The 10,481-nt window shown below is 48.3% G+C and overlaps 1 protein-coding gene across 4 annotated transcripts in view; it reads left to right on the forward strand.

The window, feature by feature from the left end:
* The window catches only part of SLC38A12 (solute carrier family 38 member 12), an 81,619-nt gene extending 73,608 nt beyond the window's left edge, over positions 1-8,011 (forward strand). For all 4 annotated transcript variants that reach the window (XM_075903708.2, XM_075903707.2, XM_006136396.5 and 1 more), the window contains one exon: positions 3,604-8,011. In XM_075903708.2, coding sequence (XP_075759823.2) covers positions 3,604-4,364 — 761 coding nt within the window. In that variant the 3' untranslated portion in view covers positions 4,365-8,011. The remainder of the gene's footprint in view (positions 1-3,603) is intronic.
* Positions 8,012-10,481: the final 2,470 nt, after the last annotated feature.

Genomic DNA, 10,481 nt, shown 5'->3' on the forward strand with positions numbered 1-10,481 from the left:
ATCAGGCCCTAGTCTTCCCTGCATAGCAAAGCATGGCTTCCTTATAAAGGAATTCACCAGTTTCTCCAGGTCATGCCAAGAACTGTGGGTTGAACAGTAGAATCGCTGGAGCAGACTGACATGCAGAACATGAGTGGGGCCTGTACACTAGACCCTAAAAAAGTGGGGAATCAACTCACGTTCTGCCTCAAGCAGTGTTTATTCTAATCCAAAAAATCTTAATGCTCTAGAAGCAAGATGGAAAGTGGGTTTTTTTCTCTGAATTGGAAGCAGCCTTCCAGCCTCCTTCCACAGCTCAGTCACCTGTGTAGAAAGCTGTGCCAGGACTCATGTGGTCCCATCTGCGTAACAGGCATGCAGTGTGACGGGGGGACATTGACTCTGACAGGTTGTGAAATGGAAATATGATCCTGCACTGTTCTCCTGTGTAAGGGCGTGAGCTGGAAACAGAAGGTAGCCTGCAAGGCTCTTCTTCTGGAGTTCTGTGTGAATAAAGCCCCTGGTGCTTCCGTCCTCGCAGAGCAGCTGACTAGGGCTGCCATTCTGCCGTACAAAGACTCTGAAAAGGGGTGCACACTGGGAGGCTCACTAAGGAGTTCAGCTAATCCCACTGTGCAGTGTTGAATGAGAGCTGATAGGTCAGCCCTTGACTGAGCAGAGATGGAAGAGATTCTCTCTCTTCAGCAGGGAGAGAGGGGCAGGACCCTTGCAGTTAAAAATAGTTAAGATCTGACAAAGATACAAGACTGGGCTTCATGAGTCTAACACGTCTCCCCAAAGAGAGAAATAAATGTCTTCTACTTGCATTTCCCAAGCAGTGTGACCGATCTTGCTCATTTGTTCTCTAGCATTGTCTCTTCCTCTCCTGTGTTGCTTTTCTTTTCCTGTTCCTGTCAGCCTGTCCATGCTCACAGCCCTGATGAGTACATGCAGTGTCCGACACAGGCTCTGGGTAACACGAAGGGCTTTCTGCTTTTGCTAGAAAGCAGACTTTCTGGCAGTGCTGATTTGGGGAGTGGGAATGTGTTGCCAGAGACCTAGAAAGTCACTTCCTGCGATGATTGCCTTTGGGTTTGAAATGCACCTCTTTCCATGGCTCAGATTAGAGTGGAAGAAAGTGAGTAAATACCCAGAGAAGAGGAGCTGTCTGAATCCTCCCAGCTGACTCCACTGTGTCCAGTGTCAGGGATGTGCCTGATATTATTCCAGTGTGGCCTTGCTCTAGTAATACCTCTGTATAATAGGTCTGGTGTAATGGTCAGTTTATATTCTAAATGGCTTGCAAAATGATCAGCCACTGTTGTGCTCTTTCACTAGGGAATGGGAAACCTGAAGGAGATTGCAGTGAGCATTTTATTGGTCACATGAGCTGAGGGGCCAATTGAAATGTCATGGAGTCTGCTGGAGGGCAATTCAAAGGGAACACTGAGCATGAAAGGGAGTGTGCTGTAAGCTCATAGGTGGAGTTGGTGGGCAAAAGGTTAGGGGGATGAGTGTGGGCAGCTGCTTACGCTGTGGGCTGTAGTGGATGATGTGCACCCAATGAGGTTAGGAGTCATCGTCATCTATTGCATGAGGCTCTGTGCAGTAGGGTGTGTGTCAGAGTGAAATGGGTAAAAGGATGTTTTGGGGTGTTGGGCCCAGTTACTGGCACACTTAGTGCCAAGGCAGTGTTGCATGCTGGGAAGTACAATTGCCCCTGGCTTAAGAGGAAAGACCTTGCACATCTGTATCAGTGGAAGCTTTGGATGAAATTTGTCTGGTCTCTTCTAGGCACTGGATGAAGCAGAGTGCTTGTAACTTAATTCCGTAAATATCACCTATTTCCTTAGGGTGCACTCCCACCAAAGGGTCACTACCACTCTCCAGGTATAGGAGGGTTACAATTGCTGACAAATGAACATCTCTGTTCCCCTACAGCAGGCACCCAGATGGCCTGTCTGCTATGGGATGCTCCGCATGGAGACTTGCTGCTGATGTTTGTCTGCTGGGTTATGTGAGACATTCAAAACTGTCTAATAGGAATGTCAGCATTTTATTTTAGATTTTTATTACCTGGGAACTCATTCCTGTGCTTGGGCCTCTCAACCAACACAGGAGACAGCTGTACAAGAGCCAGGGCAATCCAGTCTTCCCAGTCGTTCCCCATTTCAGATTGTAAATACTGTCGTTCCCTGTCAAGCAGGCAGAGTTTTTCACCCTTCCATAAGCCAGCCAGTGACCAGTTTTCCCAGGCCTGCCAGGACTGCCATAATGTGGATGTGGTTCTTACTGTGCCTATTGCCAGGCTGCTATTCCTTGTGGGTGGCTAACTGCTTCTGGCCTGGGTTCTCCTACTAAAATGTGATTTTGGCTTCATTTCCTGCCTTGATTTTAACCCATCCATTCATATTTCTTCTTTTCCAGAGCAAGTACTTTGTTTTGACAAGCCAGTAAAATATTGTTAGTTGGGTTTTTCCCATTACCAGGGTAAAGGGCAGGCAGGTGGATTTAATGCCTCGAACAGATGAATTTTAATAGCATTTTTTCAGTGCTGCTTTCTACACAGCTTTAGTTTCTCTCCCCCCTCTGGGATTAGCAGGAGACAGCCTGTTCTTCCTGCCCAAGAAATAGCCAGTGCTGGCTGTTGTTCCATCCACCTCCCTATGTGATAGGATAACACACAGTTGCTATCCCCAACATACCCCGTAAGCGGGGGTGGGGAACTTAAGACCCTGGGGCCAGATATGGCCCCTGGCTTGCCTGGAGCTAGCCCCCAAGGTTCAGGGGTCCCCACCTTAGAATTGGGGAGCCCGCGCTTGTGGTCAAGCCCCCTGTCACCCTACTGCAGGGCTGGAGCACACAAAATCTACTAGCCTGGGCCCCACTAGGCTCTGGTGTGCGATGGGAATGTGGGGAGTGTCTTTCTCCTCATTTGCGGGCCATGTTATCGAGCTTTCCTTTTTTCTCTCTCCCTCACTCTCCCACCGCCTCCTCCCCCCCCCCCCCCCCCGATTGGTTTTTCTGTGGGTATGCAGTCCCTGCCCCAAAAAAGGTTCCCCTTGCCGTAGGCTAATGCTTCAGGGTCCTCAACTAGCAAGTCACGTGTGGCATCCTGTCTGTGGCTAGGGTTAGGGTCTTGCCTTCTGCACAAAGTAATCTCTTTCCAATACCCTTTAGGCTAACTCCATAGGTGGGGGTGTTTGGAAGGTGTCGCATCCCTTGGCAAGGCGGATAGGAAGAGACCCTGAAGTGAATGACAGCAGTGTTAGACATTGCAGAGTGCAGAGTTCCCGTTTCCTGAGAGGGAGCCCTGGGAGAGGGTGACGGTTAGATACACTTGCTAAAGACCAAGTCACAAGGCTGTTCCCATCTGAATTCTCTGATGTACAGCCTCATGCTGAAAGCCAATAAAGTGATAACTCCCTTGTACATTCCTCCTTGATATGCAGTGTGTCATTCTCCATAGGGCAGTGGTTTTCCTTATCTATTGAGCTGTAGACATGTGGTGAGATCTAATGCAGAGATTGTGCTGCTAGGAGAGAGGAAAGCCGTGTTTGGGAGTCTGTATGCTGGTATGACTTGTCTTATTCTCTCGCTCTCTCTCTCTCACTTGTTTTACAGCTTTTGTCATCATGATTATTTTGGCCCTTATCCGCATTGGCAAGGGCGAAGGGGAAGGTCACCCACCTCTGGCACAGCTGTCGGGGATCCGCAACCTCTTTGGGGTGTGTGTCTACTCCTTCATGTGCCAGCACTCGCTGCCCTCCCTCATTACTCCAATCTCCAAGAAGCAGCATGTGAACAAGCTGGTGTTGCTGGATTACATCTTAATATTGGGTTTCTACAGCCTCCTGTCCTTCACAGCCATCTACTGCTTCCGCAACGAGACCCTCATGGACATGTACACGCTCAATTTCACCAACTGTGATATCATTAATGTCGCCTTCATTCGCTACTTCCTGGGCCTGTTTCCTGTCTTTACGATCAGCACCAACTTCCCGATCATCGCTGTCACCTTGCGAAACAACTGGAAGACCCTCTTCCACCGGGAAGGAGGAACATACCCATGGGTGGTGGATAGGATTGTCTTTCCAGCGATCACTTTGATTCCCCCTGTGCTGGTGGCTGTCTGCACCCACGATTTGGAGTCCCTGGTGGGCATCACAGGAGCCTATGCTGGCAATGGGATCCAATACATCATCCCAGCTTTCTTGGCCTACTGTAGTCGGAAGGACACTCAGCTGGTCTTCGGCAGTGGCACAGTCAATAAACACCTGTCCCCTTTCCGGCACACCTTCTGGATCTGGTTTGTGCTGTTCTGGGGTCTTTCCTGCTTTGTGTTTGTGACTGCAAATATCATCCTGAGTGAAACAAAACTCTGATAATGTGGCAGCAGCCCTCTTCCTGCAGGGCTCTGGGAGAGATTCCAGGGTTACAACTCCTGTTTCAGACTCTTAGTAAAAACAAAAAAACCCAACAACCTGCTCTTTGCAGGTTTGATCTGGATGTGAGGACTTTTTAATCCCCTCCTCACCTTGGGTGCTGATGTAACTTGCTCAACTCCCTTTTGACTCTGGTTCTCAGACTTCTCATGCAAAGCCAGGGTTGTGAGCTCTCAGAAGGTCTCCATGGTTATTCAGTGTCTGACCATTTCTGCCTTGAAGTGGAGGAGCTCTGTAACAGAGCGTCGTCTTCTCTGTCAGGAGCAGCTTCTTAACAGTGCTGCGGGGTTCAGCACGTGGAAGGCTGTTCTGGCCTGCATCCGTGCCCCATGAGAGCTGGACAAACATCTCTGCCAGAGACAGGGAACTGTTACAGCTGCTAACACAATCGAACAGCAGTTTTCTGGAGTGATCCCTTATCCCTCACCAAGGACTCTTTTTTCTTTTGGTTATGTTTAAAAAAATTTCAGGTGCACGGTGAGGAAGCTGGTTAACTAGATATGACAACTGGTGGCATCTCTGGAGGATGGGTCAAGGGACTGTAGAAAGTAATGGATATGTTTGTGGTTACTAGGATTGGTCCTGTTACAAAGCTTTCTCACAGTTTCTCCATTTCTGTTACTACCGTTTTAGAAAACATTGGTCTTTGTTTTATTTGTAGTGTGGCCTATGGGGTAGAACATATGGACTCAGTGGGTCTGAATTAGCTCATTTGCCTGTTTGATGAGTACACCAGCCCTTGGTCCTGGAGTTCTGCTTCTATCCCATTTTTCTAATTGTCTCAGCTCTCCTCCCAAGACAAATCCATTCTATATGGCTCTGGATCCCTGTTGCTTCCTCACTTTGTTAGCTGTTTGGCGCTACTAAGCGGCCTCAACTGTCAGAGCAGATCTCCGTTTCACACAAGTCCTGGTGCACCAGGGCAGACTGATCTCAGCGGTCAGGATTCTTGTGTCCTTGTTGGGAGGTGCTAATTACCTGTCACTGACATGCCTTAAACCCTCAGGAGTGCTTGCTGGGCATACTGATATGCTTCCAGTCTCTTGCTCTGAGTAATTAGGCTTGAAACAAGCTGGGTGTTAACTTGGGGGAATGTAGTGCCAGAGAACTCAGCACTACCCCACTCACTGTGCTTGTCTCACTTCAGAAATGGAGCTCAGAAGTCCAAGCAGAGAGTAAAAACACAGGGGAAACTCTGGAAATGGTCCGTAAACCCTATTAAGCTGCTTCTGACTTCTTCTGCCTAGGGTTAAGAATTTTTCTTGTCTCTCCTGTTCATGACAGAGTTTCAGAATCCTCCTCCAAAAATTCCCCTTAGCACAGCTTTACCCCAGCTGACAGTCTGGCAAACATTTCCCTTCTCGCGTGAGAACTGTCCATTTTACTGGACACTGATGGTCTTTGATTAAAATTTGTGCTGCAGAGGCTGCTAACTCTGTTACTGCAAAGTGACACATTTATTACTCAAGCAACCTGAGGACCCGGGGTCAAAGGTCATAAAATAAGGCTTAATACCTGGAGGCAGAACTTCACTGCTTACATTTTTAACTTGAATATTTTTAAACATTTTCCCTCCTGTGATTAAGCCCCGTTCAAAGACAGCTGCCAATCTCTGGCATTATATACCCTGCTCCCTGTGCTAAGGCTATATTAAATGTCACTTTTCACCAATGGTCAGTTTGAGCAGGCAGTCTCTCTTAAATCAAGCCTTTCTTTTTAATACAAGTTTCAGGTTTCTACGCGATGTGAAGCACTTCCTGCCCTGGAAGCATTCAGGTGGCTGGGGCTGTGCAAAAGCAGCTTTCTTTACAAATCAGGAGGAAGAACCTCACCACCTTAAGCAATGTGAAGATGTGCTTGAACAGTGAGTATACCAAACTGTGCAGTTGGGTGGAGAGGAGTAGGTTCCAGCACAATACACCCGACCTCCCCCCTCCTCCCAATCACAAACACTATTTGGCAGCCTTTATTGTTGCCTCTCTCCGCTGCCTGCACAGCCCCAAGTGCTACCTTGGGTGCCATCTTACTGAGTGGGCTGCGAGTGAATTGCGAAGCCCAATGCTCTGTTGTGGGTTAGGGAAAACGAAAGCTCAGATGCCGTTTGGGAGGGCAAATCCATAGGACAGCTGAGCTGGAAGCCCCCTGCTGAGACTAGCACTGGAGTTTTCTCCTGTTGCTCATTGTGACTGTTACGTCTGACAGCCAGGATTGGGACAGATTGGAGATGCCAGGACAGAGCACCCTGGGTTCTTGGACAGCACAGGAGCAGGCAATGCTGGCGATAGGCTTGCATATTTGCAGCAAAGAACTGATCCAGTGAAAGACCTTAGAATGAATGAAAATGCTACATGACACCAGGCTCCTTTTGGTAACAGAGACTTCACGGGTCTCTCACTCCCTCCCACTCCTTCAGAACACTGAGCTTATTGTCTTGCCTTGTATCCCACGGGCAGCACCAGACCACGTCTCTAAGTGGCCAGGAGCTAACAGGCAACTTTAATCAGCCCTTTATTCCTTCTCTGCTCCTTCCCTTGCCCTTCCTTGGCCAGGCCAGGGAGCAGAGCTGCTAGAAGACCTTGGCTCTGAGGGTAAGCCTCTCTCTAGAAAGGGCTCTGCTTGGTAAACAAATATCAAGCTCCATGTAATGTGCAGAAGCTGCTGGCCCAGCGCCTGGGAACTGGGACTGAGACAGCATTGCTAGGTTCATGACCTCATGGCAAGCACAATCTGTGACTGCAGCGACCCTCCCGACACCAGGAAATTTCACCTTCCAGCCCCAAAAGATCTGATTGTGGTGTCTGCCAAAGCACAATTGCAGGGGATCCTCTTTGTACTACCAGCCACAGTACTGCCTCCCTTTCGCCCGCTAACCCTTCCTCGTATGGACACCTGAGATTCCCCGGCTGCCTGCCTTCCGACAGGCAGAATCATTTTTAACGGACTTCTGTTACAATGTGCCTTTTCTTCTCTGGCTTAGGTTAACGCCCCTCTGGATGAACTTCCTTTTAAATGTGTGCTAGGGTGCTTTCTGAGAGCCCCCTCTGTAAACAGGTACAAACCAGCCGTGATTTGAGATGTAGCTCAATAGGGAGGGATGTCTGGCTCATTACAGAAGGGGCACATTGCCTGGCACCCCACCCAGGAGTGCTTTCCTTCCTACTCTTAAAGAGCGATGTCAGAGACTGTCCATAAAACCTGCCCTTCTTGCTTGGTGAACAAATCAGCTCGTCATGGGAGAAACGACTAGTGGGGAGGGGGAGGGAGGACTTTTTTCATGTAAAACATGAAACAAGAAATGCCTCCCAAGTTGAAGGAAAACGGGGGGTGGGATGGATCAAGCTAGAGCAAATAGCTAGGTCCCTGCCCAACTCATTGGAAGCAAAGCCAGCGGCGGGCAGTGAGGGTCGTTGTTTTGCTGGCTTGGTGTGGCATGATAACTTGTCTCCTGTCTGTTTTAAGAATAAGATTATATTTTGAAATGGCTATTATGACGGGGTTATTTGGAGCCTCACCGTGCGCAGCTTATCCCAGAGTGTAATTATTTCTCCAAAAGGCATACAAATAAATAAATGCACATTCTACATGTCTCTTGGTTTTGGCCTCTTCCTGTGTGTGTAAGGAATGGTTTCTCCTGGTGGAGCCTCCACTATCTAATCAGTCTGTGGTAACAGCAGACAATGAGTAGGTGGGTGGCAGACAAAGAGGGCAGGGGTGGTTGTGACAGCCCAGGGAATAACAGAGGCTCTCGTCCGTCCCTCTGTATAAGCCTCCTGCATTTCTAGATGTTCTTTGAAAACTCAATTAAAGCATCTGTACTTTACCCTTCTCAATTACATTCCCTTACGCTTAAAACTAAACAAATTGAATCATTCCACCGCCTCTGGCAGCAAATGAAGTTTCTGCTGGCAAATTTATTAGCATCATAAAACCCAGCTTGATTTATATGAAAATATTAGAGCACATTTTTACAAAGGAAATAAACACTTCCCCTCCTGCGATTCTCTCTGAGGACGTCACAGACAGTGGCTGATTTTTTTGGCTGGACTGTAAATCTGAAATCAAAGTGGCCCTGGGGATGGGTTCAGTCTTCTGTCATGCTTCAAAGAGCAACAAGAGCCAGGGCGGGAGGGCGGAGCGGAAGTGGGGGAGGGGGAGACAAGCCAGGCTCAAGTATCAGGGAACAGGCTTGGGGAAATAATACCTTTTTAAGCAAATGTAATGCTGGTGAACAGTGAGGGGCACGTGGACAGCCCTGGAGTGGGAAGACCTCTTTCCACCATAGAGGTATGGCCTGGGATTCAGCAGCAGTGCAAGCGTCATTCCTGTGAGGCACGGAATCGGGTCTCCATAGCCATTTCACCTCTGGCTCGTGTTGGAAATGCCAGTTGAGGCAGTGTTAGGGATGCGTCTGCTTCTCCCAGCATGAGACCAACCCATTTCACATACGTAGGCTGCTGAACAGATGCTCCATACCACTGACTCACAGCTGCTACTAACCAGGATTAGATTAGACCCAGCATCCTAGAGGTAATAAGCTTCATTTCCCATGACTCCACCATGCAGACACACACACTTCATTTTAGCAGGTCTGATTGTATCTCCTTCCTTTGGCTGTAAACCCCCATGGTATAACCCTACTCCCAGACGCGTGCGTTCAGTAGAGTTGGTGATGAACTGTGAGCATCTCTTTTGTTGGTGCAGTATTTAATGCCAGTCACAAATACACGGCTGCTTGTATCCTCACCTCTGTTCCCACTTGTGGCTCAGGTACTGCTGCTCCTCTTTTAGCCCAACTGCTCACAAGCCAGTTGTCGCTCAAGGAGCCTTTGTCGTTTTTCACACAGAGCCCCAGAGTGTGTTTCTTTTGATGCATTTTGTTACAAATGCAGAATTGTTTTAATTTCCAAGCTACAGGGAGTGTTCCTAATAGTCGGTGAATGGTCCAAAGAGATGGATTGTTGGCTGGAAGCCAGCCAAGTTGGACTCTGCATGTATTCCCTGTGGTATTGGCCATTGTCCTGTCCAAGGTAAGACCTGAGCAGTTGGGTAAATCCAGAGGATATAAAGGGGGAAAATGTGACAGCTATTCTGCAATGCCTGAAAAATGCCAGAGTGCTACTTCCTAGCAGAATTGTATCTTTTGAAAGGCCTTGTCACAGAAACCAATTTTCTTTGGTTTGCACCAGCATAGCAGGCTGTTAGGAACCGTCTCCAGTAGAGCTCTTGTTCCCTATGAATAACAAAAATGTGCTGTCTCCCACCAATGCCAGGAGGAGGGATAAAAGTTAAGCAGCTGGGGTAGGCGAAGATGGAAGGTAGCTGACCGCTTATGCCAGGTGGTTAAAGGTAGCACCATGCCAGGACTCTCCCCTTTCAAAATTCCACTTCCAAAGAGCAGTAATTGTAAGATTAGATGAAAAGCAGAGGGCCAGGGAGGGTGGTGATTTCAGGACTCGGCACTTGTCCTTGTTGAACCTCCTCAGATTTCTTTTGGCCCAATCCTCCAATTTGTCTAGGTCACTCTGGACCCTATCCCTGCCCTCCAATGTATCTACCTCTTCTCTTAGCTCAGTATCATCCACAAACTTGCTAAAGGTGCAATCCATCCCCTCAACCAGGTCGTTAATAAAGATGTGGCACAAAACCAGCCCTAGAACCAATCCTTGGGACACTCCACTGGAAACCGACTACCAACCTGACATCGAGCCATTGATCACAACCCGGTGAGCCCGACAATCTACCCAGCTTTTCAGCCACCTTAAAGTCCATTAATCCAATCCATACTTGCTTAACTTGCTGGCAAGAATATTGTGGGAGACCGTTATCTCAAGCTTTGCTAAAGTCAAGATATATCACATCCACCGACTTCTCCGTGTCCACAGAGCCAGTTACCTCATTGTAGAAGTTGGAATCGGGTTGGTATCCCTTTCAGACGGTTTTCTTTCTATGTCCTGCCTTTTGAGCCTCAGCAGGTTTCTATTTCTGTGGCATGGCTACTTATCACCCGCCCGCTGCTTTTGTACTGCATAGAAAGCTGGAATCTGTGTCACCCCTGTC

This window comes from Pelodiscus sinensis, chromosome 20, assembly GCF_052426305.1.
Source record: "Pelodiscus sinensis isolate ZL-2025 chromosome 20, ASM5242630v1, whole genome shotgun sequence".
Lineage (NCBI taxonomy): Eukaryota > Metazoa > Chordata > Testudines > Trionychidae > Pelodiscus > Pelodiscus sinensis.